The 15921-nt window shown below is 64.2% G+C and overlaps 1 protein-coding gene across 1 annotated transcript; it reads left to right on the forward strand.

Annotated features, from left to right (window-relative positions):
* The first annotated feature begins 7526 nt into the window (after positions 1-7526).
* On the forward strand, positions 7527-8251 carry EMIHUDRAFT_431731 (hypothetical protein). The gene has a single exon (XM_005793997.1). It carries the CDS (start codon positions 7586-7588, stop codon positions 8087-8089), a length of 504 nt encoding a protein of 167 aa, XP_005794054.1. The 5' UTR covers positions 7527-7585; the 3' UTR covers positions 8090-8251.
* Positions 8252-15921: the final 7670 nt, after the last annotated feature.

The following is a 15921-nucleotide window of genomic DNA, read 5'->3' on the forward strand; positions in this document are numbered from 1 at the left end:
TCGTCCCCGCCCTGTATCCCAGCGCCTTGCGGTGGCTCCTGTATGAGTCCCCATATGACCATGTGATTTCTTTGCCTTCCTTGACTCCTCTCTGTCTCTCTGCAAACAGGACCATCACCTGCGCAGCTGCCTTGCCTAATTGTATCTCCTCGTAGGGTCGTAGCGAACGAAGTGCGTTGCCCGCGTGCCTTGCTTCGGCTCGTTTGGACTTTGATGCTGCTGGCCAGTCGAAGTCGCGCCGCCACGCTGTCAAAGTCGTCATCGCTTTCGTCGTCACTTCCATCCAGCCTGCGTCCCCCCTGCTGCCGTGTGTCGTGACAGTTCGTCTGGTACTGTCTCTGGTGGCTGTGCTGTTCCTGTCCGGAAGATCTCCCCAGTGTAGATGCTACACACCTCGAACTTTTCCAGCCTCCTCGTCGCCAGTAGGCCGAGTTCCCCTTCCGCTATACTAGAGGGGCCTACCTTCGCCCCTACCACCGTGTCGCCCGCACCTTTCTTGTAAACCTCCGCGAGGGCACGAAGACTGGTCAGTCGCCCTCCGGGCACCGAAAACCTGTCGAACCACGCACTCGCACACGCCGAGCCGCGCGCGGCCGGCGCCTCTCATGCCCTTCTCCACGCACACCGCGTGAAAACCGCGCGTACGTCCCCGCGAGAGTGCTTCACCCCCCCATGCCTGTGCTCTCTGACTCTGTGCAACAATACACTCACACACGCCCGCGCGGTTTACGCACTGCGCGTCTGCCCGCGCCCTGAGAAAACAGCAGCCTTACAACACAAGTAAGCCCGCACGACGCTGCTTGCGCCCTCGCACGCCCGCACCTTCTCTGAGAGGTTCTCACCCGCTCTGCGGTCACAAAAAGAAAACCCTCCCTGCGGAAAAAAACAACACAGAACACTGCACTCCAAGTGCTCCAAGAACACTCACACCCAGTTTGTCCGCATGTACTGTGAAATAGCCAGCCCATAAAACAAGAATTTTATAACTGAAAGAAGAAAAAGAGATTCGCAACCTCCCCCTGGGACACGAAAACAGGCGTAGCGTGTGTAGCACCGCTGCCAACGAAAATTTGGGGCGTCACACAGACAGCGAGATGGTCACCAGTCCGATAAGGATCAACTGGAAGGCTGAACCCTGGGCTTAGACAGAACGGGCGAGGTAGGCTCCAAGGGAGACCACGCTCTACCCAAGGCGCCAAGGAGGAAAATCGAAACTGTTGGGCGTCCATCGCTAACACCCAACCGAGAGTTATAGGCGTCTGCAACTTCCAATGCGATTCTTGTATATTATCGTCGAGTAGTACAGGTATTCCGTGGGGGCGGTGTGTATTCTCGTTACATGTGCGTATTCTCGTATCACTGGCTCCGAGTAGAAAAAGAAAGAAAATATGGTGTTGTGTGTCCGCTAGCTCCGAGTAGAGGGGGCGTTCTGCAGTTAAGTTGAAACCCGGTACACGGAGCCCTCTCGGAGACCCGTGTTTACTTTACGGCCCTTGCCCTGCGAACGCGCACCCCCAGGGCTAGGGCTCTCTTGCCCGCAACCCGATGCCAATCATCCGGCCCGCATGGGGTGCATCTTAGCTTCCCGGCCCTGGATGTGCGGTTGATGACTGCACTCCAAGTGCTCCAAGAGAGCAGACACGCGCATCCCCCCCCCCCCCCGAGTGCCGACCTATGACACGTGCACGGTCATCTCGGAGAGAGAAGGGGAGGGGCGAAGGGGGGGGTATGGGAGATTTATCCGCGGGAGTACCCTGGGAGTGAGAGAGATCAGGGGAACCAGACATGGGGAACGGACACCAAGGCACTAACTTCATCACGCATTCGACCCGCGCGATCTAGCAAGCCCTGGTCGATGGGTCTTAGGATCGGCGGCCAGCTTCCCACATATGGCAGGTTACGGGCTGGGGGGACCCGCGCCAAGGGGGAGAGAATGGAGGGGGGAGAGAAGGGCCGTTTTTCTTCAAGCAAGTTTTTTGGGCAAGCCCGAAAAATTGCCAGTTTTTTCACCGTGTCGCCCGCCGTTAGCATGGCCGTCGCTACTATCGCCGCCGCCTCTGCTGCTTGTCGGCGGAGCGCCTCGCGCCTTCCCTCGTCTCCATGCTCCTGGTCTTGTTCTTTCTGTTTCCCTGCGCTTCCTGTCGCCGGCGTCCGTTCTCCTCTCTGCTCGTCGTCCTCGTCCCCTCGCTGTCGCCGCTTCCCTCCGGCGCTCGCCGCATCGTCGCTCCTGTCATCGCGCTTCCTGCGCCGGCCTTCGCTTTCGAGCTCGCAGTGGGTCGTTTTGAGTGTCATCCCCATCGCTCTCGTCGTTCTGCCTCTCCCCGCTTCGAGGCGTCTCTCCGCTTCCTCCTTTTCCTTCTCCTCGGCCTCACGTTGTCGACGTCGCCTCCGTCGCCAGCAAATACACGCATTCGCCGCCCACTCCATTTCTCGTATCCTTCTCTTCCTTCTGCCCTTCTTTCAAGCGTTCCGTTTCTGCGTCCACTCGCTCCTTCCTCTCCGCCCCGAGTCCCTTCCTCTTCCCTTCCCGTACTTTGATTATATTGATGCCGCCGTCTGCTGCAGTGCCTTGAGTGAAGTCACCACCCGTGTGTCATACTCCCTCATGATGTGTCTTCTGGCGGGTCCTGGTCCATCACGCTCGGCTCGGGCAGTATTCAGCGAGCAGTTGCTCCATCGCCTCCCATTCTTCGTCGCTCTCCCTTCTCCCTGCGCACCTCTTCGTCGCCCCAGCAATGGCGCGTACAGCGAGCGCCTGGGCTTCGCACACTCTGCGGTGTGGGCGAGTGTCCGCCTCCTTGACTTCGGCGGCGTCCATTGTAGCGCTTTGAGCACGTCCGCCGCGCCTTTTCTCATCGCCCGGTGGTGCTCCCTCCTCTCTCCCTTCACCGCCTCGCACTCGGCGCATAGGACATGTCTAGAATTAGCTGCAGTTGGGGTGCCAACAACCTTCAGCCCCGTCGGCACACGCTCCTCCTCCCTCCTCGTCCCACCCGTCCTGCCGCGCCTCTGCCTCTAGGCTGGCCCTCCATCCCCTCCCGTGCTCTATACCTCGGGTCTGTCCCGTCCGCATGCCGTGCACTAGCCTTAGCCTCGCCTTTTCCCCGCAGGCCTCGGGTTGGGGCTGGGTCGATTTTGGACCCCTTTCTCTGTCTCCCTCGTATCTCGTGTCGCCTGATTTCGTCCCCGTCGCCTTGATTACCGTCCTCCACACGTTGTCGTCTTCTCCCTTCCGCGGCCGCTGCGTGCCCGCCGTCCAGCCACTTCCGTACCCACCGTCCAATTTTCTCCTTCGCCTCTTGATACAGCCTCCTGTCTCGGATCTCCGGCGCCTGCCCCTCCTCCTCATGCATGTAGATGCATGCCCTGATCGTCACGTGTCGTGCTAGGTCCATCTCGTACGCGCTTGCTACCCTGCTCCGCAGGTGTGCCTTTGCCGCCGCGTCCGCCATGGAATTGGGCGCGTTGCCCGCGTGCCCCTCCGTGAAGACGAATCACGTACCCTCCGCGAGGCGTTGTATAATGTCGATCTGTGCTCGCACCGCCGCATTGAGTGCGCTCTCCTATTTGTCTCGCCGCGTGTCCGCCCCCGATACGCCCGTTCGATTCCTTGAGCGCCGTCTCGCTGTCCGACATCACTAGGCATCGGTGAGGCTGGAGGGTCATTTCCCGGTTTAAATCGTCCCGCCTTCATGCGCAGGAAGCTGTAGCGCTTTTGCTCTTATAGAGCTGAAGCTTGAGGTGTAATATGCGTACGTGTTCTTACCTTGATAGCCCTGGACGGACCACACAGCACCCGGGGCAGGTCTCTAATGTCTCTAAAACAAGAAACAAAATTCGGTCAGGCTTGCCGTCTGGCCTCCTTGTCTCGCTTGTCCTTCTTGGCCTTCTTCTTCTCCTTCTTCTTCTTCTTCTCCTCGTCGTCGTCCGTCGCCCCCTTCTCCCCCATGGTCTCCCCCCCCCTCTCCTTGGCCTCCCGTTTCGCCTTTTTCGCCGCCTTCTTGGCCGCCTTCTGCTCGCTCGCAGCGTCTCCCTCCTCGCTCCGCTTCCGCTTCTTCTTCTTCGGCGATTGCGGCTCCGCCGCCGCCACTGCAGCATCCCCCGCTGTCTGGGGCGCCGCTGCGGCGGAGCAGCTCTGCGGCTGCGCGCTCGACGCGTTGGAGCTCGTGCTGGCGGCAGAAACGGTGGCAGCCCCGTTCGTTGGGCCAAAGCGGGGCAGGTTGCGCTGACGCAAGCCCTGAAGCTGCGGCACCGGAGGGAGCTCGGCAGGTCCACCGCGCTCCCCTGCCGCGCTGGGCAGGCGCATGCATGCCGAATAGCATGCGGAGATTGATCCTCTGGTCACCCACCGGCCGTGCTCGCGGCTGGGAAAAGCCGCCGCAAAGGAGGCGACCTCACACAGCGGAAGCGGCCGGACGGCAAAGTGTCCGTCACCGACTGGCGCCTCGGCTGCGCCTTCAGCAAGCATGACGCCATCGAGCGACGCCGCGTCGAAGCCGGGAGGCACGCGGATCAGGATGAGGTCGTCGCAGTCCTCGACGCCGGAAGCCTCGGCGCCCTCGGCGATCTCGACAGCGCCTTCGCCGCGCAATGTCACCTCCGCGAAATCGGACGGTCCCGCTGCCATCGCGACGTTACTCACCAGGGGAGTCGCCCAAGAGAGTCGCGCCGTCGTGAAGTTGCTCGTACCGCTCGGCGAGGAGCGGAGCACTACTACTCTCTCGTGCCAAATGCCTCGCGTCGTCGCGTCGTCGCGAAAAAGAAAACAGCGACCCCGCCGCAAGCGGCCGGAAGGGAGCAGGAGAGCCCACCTGTCCCCCTGATCGTCCTTCCAAAATCCTGCTCGTGCAGGTGTGGACCCTGTCCTCCTCCCCTATCCCTCGCCGATGTCTGTTTTCTTTCTTTAAGACCGCCGCAAGCGGCGTGGCGTGGAGCCGTTGTGCATCCCTCCGGGGGCCCATCTGCGCCGGGGAGGCGTTGTTGGAGGCTAGGACGCAAGCGTCCGTCGCCCTTTTCAAACTCGGGGCCCACTCCGCTATACGCTCCGACCCGAATTTGGAGGGCCTAAAAGTTTAAGGTGTTGCTGCGCAAAAGGGGTCGGACACAGGGCGCAGCTCATGCTAAGAGCCAGACGGGGAGCTAGAGAGAACGACTACCCTGTCCCGTTATTGCGTACACCAACACCACAAAAGCTCTCTCTCTCCTGTCCTCACTCAGGGGGGTCACAACTACCGAGTCCCTCGACTAGCTGCCACGTTGCCGACCGAGAGCGGATCTCCTCCTGCTCCGCAAGGAGGGTGGCTAAGGCTAAAGTCTTGCCGGAGCCGGATTTGGCGGACGTTCTCAATTTTACGGATGTCTTGGCACCAGCCGAAGGCTTGCGTCCCAGATCGCCACATTTGTGCACGGTATTCGGATTTTGCTATTTGTTCGTGTAGGGGTATATTGCAGATTTGTCAATGGTTCCGCGTCTGCGACGCGGGCGCCTTGCGAGCAGAGCCCTTAGGCCACCCTTTATATCTTGCGCGGTCAAAACTCCTAAGCGGGTAAGACTCTGACCTGTTCCGACCTTGATCAGACCGATGCGAAGCTGAGTACTGACCTGTTCCGACCGTCATCACTTTGAACATGGTCGGATCTCATGGTCGGATCAGGGGCGGAACATGGTCTGGAAATTCCCTAGGTGCCGCCGCCGCTGACCGCTGTTCGAGCACGGTCGGATCAGGTCGGATCACGGTCGGAACAGGGTCGGAGTAGGACTCGAACACGTGGTCGAACGCGGTCGGATCATGTTATGATCATACCTTGTTCCGACCGTGTTCGGAACGCTGCCGAACACCCGGAACCCGGTCGGATCATAACTCTTTCCCTGGCCTGTAGTGCCGTCCTCTGTCTTGTCGGTGTTCCCCGGCGCCCTGGATGTGTGTGTGTGTGTGTGTGTGTGTGTGTGTGTGTGTGTGTATGTGTGTGTGTGTGTGTGTGTGTGTGTGTGTGTGTGTGTGTGTGTGTGTGTGTGTGTGTGTGTGTGTGTGTGTGTGTGTGTGTGTGTGTGTGTGTGTGTGTGTGTGTGTGTGTGTGTGTGAGATTTTTGAAAATCAACAAGAAATCACGACTCTCACAGTTCTCTCTTTTGTGTGTGTGTGTGGACGCGAGAATAGCTCCGCCGTTCATGGAGAGAGAGAGAGATTTTATAAAACCAACAAGAAATCACGACTGTCACAGTGATTTGGGCTCGGCAGCTTGTCAGCCCTCAGCCGAAGCTGGGGCCGGTCCCGTAGCCGAGAGAGCCCGCGCCGATGAGTTCGACGCGGTCGGGGGGGCCTGCGGAGAGGCCAGCGAGGTGGCGATCGCTGTACTTCATGGCGCCCTCAAAGTGGGGCTGGCTGACTCGGAGGGGAAGCCATAACGGCATGGGTCGCTTGAGCGAGCCACGGGAGGTAGGCGAGGAAAGCTAGCGACCGCATGAGTCCATAAGATCGCGCTGTCGGGAGAATATTACGAAACCAAAACACGATATACGGAATACGAATCTCCAATAGTGGGGGAAATGGCTCAGTGTGCGAATAAATTTTTTCCAGGCCGCTCTTCTGGATTCGACACTTCAGCTTGGTATAGTATCATCGTATGCTTCTCGAGGGGGTATCAGGGTATGCTCTAGGCCTCTGTGGGGACCCATCTCGGCTGGGTATCAAGGTATCATCGGCGGCCGCGCAGCGAAGCGACAATTCACACTTCTCACCGAGGACCGAGCCCTCCCGCATGGTCCGCCCCGGTATCATTCAAACTCTTTGCGCTTCCGCCGTACCCGCGCGCCACGCCCACCAGCTGTTGCGCGCGCAATGCACGCCTCCTCGTTTCGGCAAAGCCAGCTGTTTCGGAATTCACCGGATGTTGCAGCGCAAGGCGGCGAAGACGGCCGCGAGCGAGGAGTTTGCGCGCCAGCAGCTCGCATCGGCGCAGGCGATGGGGGCGGCGGCGGGGGACACCGAGTCCGCAGCGGAGCCCGCCACGGCGCCTAACCCCGCGCCCCCCGCGGCGCCGGCCCCGGCCGCAGCCGTGCAGGCCGCGGCCCCTCCCACGGCTGCAGCCGCACCGGCTGCGGCCGCGGGCCCGTCAAATGCGACGACGGCCGCCATTAGCGCCCTCCTCGCCCAGCGCATTGCTTAGTGGTGCGCTCGCCTCCCTCCTGCGCGACGCTCATTCGAGCGCGTTGTCTGTCTTGGCGCGCGCGCAGCGCGCGCGAAGAGGTGTGAAGAGGGGGGTCGTGTCCGGTGTGAAGGGTAACCCACCAGGGTATCAGCCTATCCTCTAGGGGCCCAATGCGGGTCCTCTCAAGAGGGTATCAGGGTATAGCCCTGGGGTATGATCTGGCATACGATGATACTATACCAAGCTGAAGTGTCGAATCCTGGGCCGGTATGCACCAAAAGTGTTCGGTAGACCAGCCTCTCGGTACACGCCACGGCCCCGGGCTAGGCCCGATGCGTCCGCTACCACGCTCCAAACATGCGCACCGTCCTGCTGCAGGTCGCCATCAAGGAGCCGTCCTCGTCGTGTACGTCGTGCTGCCGTCGCGTGTACCGAGATGCCTCGCAACCGAGGCCTCGGCCGAACGGGCAAGAAGCATAAGAAATCAGCCAACGACAACATCCACAGGCAGCCCAAGGCGACCACCGAGCCCACGGTCGCCACCGAGGCGCCGGAGCCGCCCGCCGCGCCCGACACCTCGCCGAAAATGGAGGTCGAGCCGGCAGCGCCCGACGCGCAGGCGCTCGCGACAGGTGCGGCTGCTCGGCGACGTCGAGCGTGGTGCCCGACGGCTCAGGAGCCTTCTACCATAAACCACTACCACGGCTGCCACCGTCGGCGCCTTCGCTCGAGCTCTCCGAGGCCGCGTTCTGACCTCGTGCCGCGGCTGTTGTCGCTACAGCAGCGACGAGGGCCGCGGCAAGGGGTGCAGCGGCGACGGGGGGGGGGGAGAGGCGCGGCCAGCTACCGGGTCGTTGCCCCCGCCCACCGCGCCGGGCCCCTGCACCCGGAGGCGGCTTGCGGCAGCCTTCCTGTGTCTCCGTGCGACCCGCTTGGGTAGCCGGCCATGTGTGGCCCGCTGCCGGAAAAAATCCGGGGTTTAGCTGGCGTATCTCGGGCCCACTTTAGAGCTAGGGCATGATCTTAGGTGTTCTGGATAGCCCACAAGGGTCTTCTTTGGCATGGTAGCGGTGGTTTTGCGCGAGGCGTTCATTCAAAAATCACCATTTCCCCCACTATCTCCAAAACCCAAAAGGAAATAGGAATGAAATCCCTTATGGATATAATCGCCTAATAATCTCTGGGCGGAGCGGAGATGGCGGTATTATAATATAGCGGACTATAATGCCCGGGAACAGATAACACGGATCTCTTATCAACTGCACTCCAAGTGCTCCAAGCTCCAAGGTGCTCCACGCCACCCTCCAAGTGCTTCACATAACAGTTAACACGGCGCACAGACGACACACCGCCGGACAGCGGACTCGCTCGCACAGAGTACTGAGTATCGTGGGGATGAACTCCACCGAGCTGTTATCCTGTAACCCAAAAGGGGACCCGCACACAAATCATGACACAAAATTCAATGGCACACGCAGCCTCCGCTCGGGCGGGCGGGGCGCTCGTCGATGGCGCTCGTGTCGACGTCGCTCAGCCGTCGCTCCAGCAGTCGGTCGCGCCGAGCTCGCACAGCGCGGCGCGCACGTCGTCCGCCTCGAGCAGCAGCGGCGCCTCGCCGCGCAAGCGGTACGCGACGTGCAGCGCGGCGATGGCGTCGCTCCGGCGGCGGGGCGGGATCTCGCTCACCTGGGCCACCGCCCGCCCGTTGATGGTCGGCCCTGCGGCAAGCAGCGTGCCTGCGGGGAGGAGGGAGGGCGGGGAGAGGCATGCCGTCAGCACGGGACGGCACGAGGGCGACGCCGCATCTGCAACGCCCGCCGCACCGAAGCGCGACTCGAGCCGCAGCGCTGTCGGCCCGGAGCAGTGCATGCGCGCGAGGGCGAGGATCAGCCGTGGGGCGAGGCCAGGCAGCGGCTTCCCCTCGACTCGACCCTGCGCGCCGTCGGCAGCCTCCTGGGAGACTGCCACCTGCGCCGCCTTCTCGAGGCCGAGCAAATGCCACGTCTGCGGCGGCGCGGGGGCACGAATGTCAAAACGGCGCAGCCACATTCACTGGGCCGCGGCGCGCGTGCGTGAAACCAAACACCACGCAAGGGCGAGACTGCCGGGGGTGAGGTCCAGGGGAAAGGGAACACAACGGAGGCGAGGGGAGCCGTGCGCACCGTAGCGAGCGCGGCGAACTCCTCGGCAGTGCAGCGCGGCGCGCCAAAGCTGCCGCCGTGCAGCGCGACGCCCTCGGCGAACGAGGCGGGGCTTGCCGCCGCCATCGCGCGCTCGTGCGGCCTCGCCTCGCGCAGCGGCGAGAGGAGCGCCGAGGCGCGCCGCAGCGGCTTGATGGCCGCGTCTCGCATCGCCGTGGTCGCCTAACACGGTGAGCGGCGGTTGGGCTGCGGCCGGCTACCCCTGCTCCCCCCAAAACCCGCTCCCTACGACCTGCAATCCGTCGCACGCAATCACCGCCGCCGCCGCCGCCGCCGCCGCGGCGGCGGCGGCGGCCGCGTCCACGGCCACGTCGTTGGCGGCGGCGGCGCAAGCGACCGACGCGGCGGAGACGGCCGACGCGGCCGCGGCCTCCTCGGGCATGGGGAGGGGCGCGTAGGCGCAGAGCGACGCGGCGAGGCAGTAGCCGAGCACCTCCTCTGCGCACGCGCCTACTCCGCACCGCACACCCCGCTCAGCGCGCGGGAAGCGCTCACACGCCCGCCCGGCCGCCGCCGCCCGCCGGGAGGGATGCAGCCCGCCGCAGCTCGCATCGCCTCGGCATCGAACCGCTCCGGGTCGTACAAATGCGCGGCCGAGGCGGCTAGGCCGCTGCTCGCCTCCCCACTACTCAGCGCCCCGCAACTCAGCGGGTCCCCAAAGAGCGCGGGCGCGACGCAGCGCGGCAGCGAACGCAGCAGCGCCGCGCCGGCGACGCTGCCGTCCTCCTCGCCGGCGCAATCCACCTCCGGCGCGCGGCCCGAGAGGGCGTCAGGCTGGCCCGAGAGGGCGTCTGGCTGGCCCGAGAGGGCGTCAGGCTGGCGCTCCTCCCGCGCCGGCGGCTCCTCCGCCCCGCCCGACCGGCCCGCGGCCGCCGCCCCCTGCAGCTCCTGCGGTCAGAGTTAATTAACTATTAATTAACTATTAATTAACTATTATTAGCTATTAATTAACTGCAGCTCCTGCGGGCAGAGCCGCACGCCGCACGCGAGCGCATACAGCGAGAGGAGCGGCTCCAGCTCTCCGCGCCTCGCGACCTACGGGACATGTCGCGGACGCGTGTTGGACGTGTCTTGGACATCGCTCGACCTCTCCACACCGCGCGGCCTTGCGCAGCTCGGCCGCCTTGCGCGAGCCAGACACCTTGCTCGAGAGAGCGCCGACCGCGAGCGGCGCGGCGAGCCAGAAAGAGTCGTGCAGCTCGAAGCGCAGGGTGGCGCGGAAGCGCAGCGCGCGCAGCAGCCTCACCGGGTCGTCGCGGAGCACCTGAGGACAAGTCTCGGACATGTCATGGACATGTCCCGGACATGCAGCAGCCTCACCGGGTCGTCGCGGAGCACCTTGATCCACCACGCCACCTGCAGCAGCGCCTGCCGCTCGACGGAGGCGCCGGCGCGGATGTCGGCGGCGTCGGCCGCGCACGACGCGCCCAGCCGCGAGCCGCACGCCCACGCGCCGCCCACGCGGGTCCCAATCCCCAGGGCGGCGGCCAGGGACCGCTCTGCCGGCGTCGGCAGCGCCTCCGCCCAGACCTCGTCGAGAGGTCTCTCTCGCGGGTACGGCGAGCGCAGAGTGCCGCGGCGCAAGTCGGAGAGGCCGCCGTACCTGCGCACGGAATGCCAAGGATCGGGGCCACGGGTCGTCAGCAGGACGGAGTGTCAGCGGACGGAGGCGTCTCGGAAGTGTCTCGGAAGTGTCACATCGGCGTCTCGAGTCGCACCAGTCCAGCAGACGGTACTGCAACGACGACGCGGCCGCAGCAGCAAAGTAGGAGCGCTCGAACGCGGGCAGCATCGCGCGGCGCCATGCGGTTCCGTCGGCGGCGATGCGGCCGCTCGCGTCCGTGCCCCGCTCCCCCTCGGCCGGCAGCCCGCGCTGCTTAGCCCATGCAGACCTACCGCATGGGCACGCTCTGGGTCGGAAGAGAGCTGCTCGCGAGCAGCGCGCGAGCAAAAGTGCTACGATGCCCACGGCGTGGGTGCGATGGGATGCAGCCGACGTGTCCTCTCGAGCGCCCGTGGGATGCCGGCGGTGTACCACCCCCCTCCCCCCCCCCTCCCCCCCCCACCCCTCCCGCATCTCCCGCATCTCCCGCATCTAGATAGATCCCGCATCTAGGCTCGCAGACCACGCCGCCTCGACAGGTCTCCAGTCGACCCCGCCCAGCCTCACCTTGCGCAACGCGCCGTCGGCGAGGGGGGCCGCAGCTGCCGCGGCGGCGTTGAGGGCGTCGGAGGCGCTCTCGCCCTCGGCCGCCCCCGTCCCCTCCCCCCCCTCGCCTCCCCCCTCGCCTCCCTCGCTCAGCGTGACCCACTGCTGCCCGCGAGAGACGTGCAGCAGCATCGCACCGATGGTCAGGTCGCGGCGCAGGGCGTCCTGCCGCGGCGAGCCGCGCTGGTCGCGGCGAGGGACGCGGTCGCCCTCGTCGTACACCTCCTCCCCGATCGTCGGCATCATGTCCACAGTCAGTCGCGTCCCGCCGACCGTGAGCCGCACCTTTGCTGTGTCGACCGCCTTTGCACGCGAAGCGTCCGACAGCGCCGTCTTCAGCTCGACGTCGGTCACGCCCAGCTCGGGGCGCCGCCGCGCGTACCGCGGGAGCTCGGCGGTCAGCGACCCGATGGTCACCTCCCGCCCACACTGCCGCAGGCAGACGGAGATGTCGAGGTCCGCCGGCGGCGCGCCGAGAAGCAGGTCGCGCACATAGCCGCCGGAGAGGAAGAGGGGCGCGTCCTCTGCGGTGTCGTGTAGGAACTCGAGGAGGAACCCCAACACAAGCTTCTCGCGCTGCGATATGAGTGTCGCCACCATGCCGCGAGGCAAAAAGGATCCGTGCGACAGCGGCTCGCCGGATTTGCCAACCCACGCTGCGTCGAGCCCAGAAACGGACAGCGGCTTCGCGCCCCCAGGCGGGGCGCCCCGACCAGCCCACGCACGCTGGGTCCCGGTCAAGCGAACGACGGCCACGCAGGCCAGGACGCCCATTAATCCCACCATTCGGCGTGGGTGGGACGCTGCTGAGAAGTGGTTCACCGAGCGTAGTTCTTTTTTTGAGCTTACAATAGCCTTCGATGTTAGGAAACAAAGAAAGGCAAGGCGGACATGGCATATCGCTCTCGGGCCCACAGACATCCCGCACACCCGCCGCACACCCGCCGCCCCCCCGCGCGCCCCACCCCGGCAGGGAGAAAGGGGAGTTTTGGGAAGGACAGCCGAGTACTCGAGTATCTTGCACTCCATGTGCAAGCACGCAGAGAGAAATGAAAGCCGTCCGACCCACAAGTCCGGCTCACGCGCCCCGACCTTACCATCTACCGCACTGAACACTTTCGCCCCCTCGCTCCCAACCCATCATCCATCCACCTCGCCGCGAGGCGCCGCGCGATCTCGGGCGATCTCGGGCTATCTCGGAGCTCCGCGCCACGCCGCCCCCCCTCTTTTTTTGCATTTACTGCCTGTCCCGTGCCTAGTGAGAGAGATTTCTTGCCTAGTGTAAAGAAAGAAAGAAAACAGACAACCCAAGGGAGGGATGGGAGGACGGCACGCCGCCACCACACAGGGATTTTAAGGAGAGGGGTGTGATGCGCTAGCCGTCTTGCCTAGTGTCGTGTGAGGGAGTTTGGTTGCAAAATTCTTTTTTGAGCTGGCCTTCGGCCCTTCACAGCAGACATGTCATGACCTCACTGTTACTTGCTCGGCTGGGCGGACGCTGCTGAGAAGCGGCGCTGAAAAGAAATATCCGGAGGTGCCAAGTGGGCAAGTGCCTTCTCCTGGATCTGGATGCGAGAAACTGCGAAGAGAGGTAGGAAGAGGCGGACGCCCCGAAGGGTGGGCGACGGCTAGCGCATCACATCCCTCTCCTTATAAAATCCCTGTGTGGTGGCGGCGACGTACGGCCTCCCATCCCTACCTTGGGTTGTCTGTTTTCTTTCTTTCTGTGTCGAGCCTGTCTGCTGTGAGAGAGAGTTCTTTTGTTTAAATTCTTTCTAGTGCATATTCTTTTTCCTTCGCGGCACGCGATGGCGGCAAGGCCTCTCTGCGCGCCCACCCTCGTCACGCAGAAGACCAACGGGCGTCGGACCGCGGTGAGACCGCGCCGCCCTCCGCGCCCGCCCGCGCCCGCAGCGTGAACACATACGCGCGTCCCTCGCCGCACGGAAACATACGCGCCAGCCGCGCACACAGCCTCACATGCAGCGCAGACCGCATGCCCGCGCCCTGGGCCGCCGACGACCCGGTCGGGCAGGCTGAGCGGCCGCCGCACACCAACAGGCAGGCGCGCGACCACCCACAGCACGCCGCAGCCCGCCGCGCAGCCCTGCCAGACAAGCCTGCGCCTCCCAGCTGCACAAACAGGCGCAGAACAGAGTACAGCACACAGCACACACCGGCGGCGCGCGCGCGCAGCACACGCAGACGCGCACGCGCATCCAACACGCACACGCGCACAGCACGCGCGCGTCACACGCCAGCGCAGAGCCACACACAGAGCACACTTCCCATCAGCAGCAGCAGCCTGCCACAATCCACAGCTCACACACGCGCGCACACACTCCCCCCTACCGGCGCACGCATTGGGCGTCGCCGAGAGCTCCCAAAGCTGACTTGTGTGGCTGCTTGTGCTGCCAAGCAGGCAGCACAAGCAGCCACACAACCCAAAAGCTCACTTGTATGGCTGCTTGTGCTGCCTGCTTGGCAGCACAAGCAGCCACACAACATCCCGCTTCATCTCGCCTCCTAGTCTCGCCTCATCTCGCCTCATCTCGCCTCACCTCGCTTCATCTCGCCTCACCTCGCTTCATCTCGCCTCACCTCGCCTCATCTCGCCTCACCTCGCCTCATCTCGCCTCACCTCGCCTCATCTCGCCTCACACCTCGCCTCACCTCGCCTCACCTCGCCTCATCTCGCCTCACCTCGCCTCATCTCGCCTCATCTCGCCTCATCTCTCGCCTCATCTCGCCTCACCTCGCGCGGACATGAGGAGCCTCGCAACAGCCCAAAACAATCAGCAATACCATAACACGAGGCGAGCACGACGTACATGACCCGAGACCGACCCGAGATCGACCCGAGATCGACCCGAGATCGACCCGAGATCGACCCGAGATCGACCCGAGATCGACCCGAGATCGACCCGAGATCGACCCGAGATCGACCCGAGATCGACCCGAGATCGACCCGAGATCGACCCGAGATCGACCCGAGATCGACCCGAGATCGACCCGAGATCGACACGAGATCGACCCAAGATCGACCCGAGATCGACCCGAGATCGACCCGAGATCGACCCGAGATCGACCCGAGATCGACCCGAGATCGGCACGAGCGATCAACCCAACAATGCCCCAGAGCCCCCTCCGGGGGGACCCCCCCTCACCCCGAGTGTCCGTGTCCTTCGCGAGTCACCGATGGGGAGCGGGGGGGGGTGCGAGATGCACAGGGGAGGCTGGGGAGGGGGGGGTCCACTCTGAAGACTGCCGACCGCGGGGGGGTTTTTGTCCCACAGGGTTTTTACCCTCCGCGTGAGGATCGGCGCGGCGAGGGGGTAGGTTCGAATTCGCCGCGCAACATTTCACCCCCACAGGACCCCGCCCACCCCCCCTCATGGTCCCACCTAGCACCCCAATGAGCTTTCGCACCCCCTCCTTGCGCAGTGTCCCCCACTATGTGTCGCCGTTTTCGGGGCACGCTATCCTGTGCAGTCAGGGCAAGTGGGGGCGGGGGGCGGTGGACCTGCTGCGGCCACGGCCGATGAGCTCATGCAGCGTGGTGCAGGCCTCAACTCAGATGCCGACCAGCCTGGTCGTGGCGGCCTACGAGCGGCGTTGTGTCCGGTCGACGCTTGAACGAGAGCGTCGAGCAGCGGGTCACCCGCAGTGTGCCGCTCGAGAGCCTCCTGGGCCGGAATCCGGGCGCGGGACCACGGAACACGCCCAGGAGTCGACTCTCGCGGATAGCCGGCCACAGTCGGGCCGCCAGGAGCGAGCTGGCGGCGACGCTCAAAAAGGCCTCCATCGCGGGCGGAGGGGAAAAACATTACCGATGGGGTCTATGCAGTCACTCGAATTACTTGGACCTCTCCTGCAAGTAGAACGAAACATTCTTGGAGCTTCCCCCTACATGCAGGAACGCATCTCATCCGTGGCGACGCGCTGAGCCACCGAGCCGTACTCGGCCGCGCCGCCGTGTCGAGGCACGGGTCCCCCGCCAAGCAGCGACGCCGAAGCGTCGACCGATAGAGCGCCACGCCCAGCAGTATGGGCGTCGACCGCTCTCTCGAGCGGCCGCGTGGCAGTGCGTGGCGCGGGCGCCACGGGCGGCAAGCGTGGAGCCGCTGGAAGAGCCGGTGCGAGCCGTGGACGGCAGACGCTCCCCACGTCGCCGAGAGAGGCTGCGGGAGAGGGTTCAGGAGGCCACCGGAGGCGCCGGGAGGCTCGGGAGGCGCTAAAAGGTGGCCCGGGCACCTCGCGCCACCCGTCTGGTGGGGCCAGGTGGGCTCAGGAATTAATCCAGGATTTTAAGGTGATCCACTACACCTGACCGAGAATTGGATGCGCTGCAGAGAAGCGGCC

This window comes from Emiliania huxleyi, assembly GCF_000372725.1.
Source record: "Emiliania huxleyi CCMP1516 unplaced genomic scaffold EMIHUscaffold_1, whole genome shotgun sequence".
Taxonomy (NCBI): domain Eukaryota; phylum Haptophyta; order Isochrysidales; family Noelaerhabdaceae; genus Emiliania; species Emiliania huxleyi.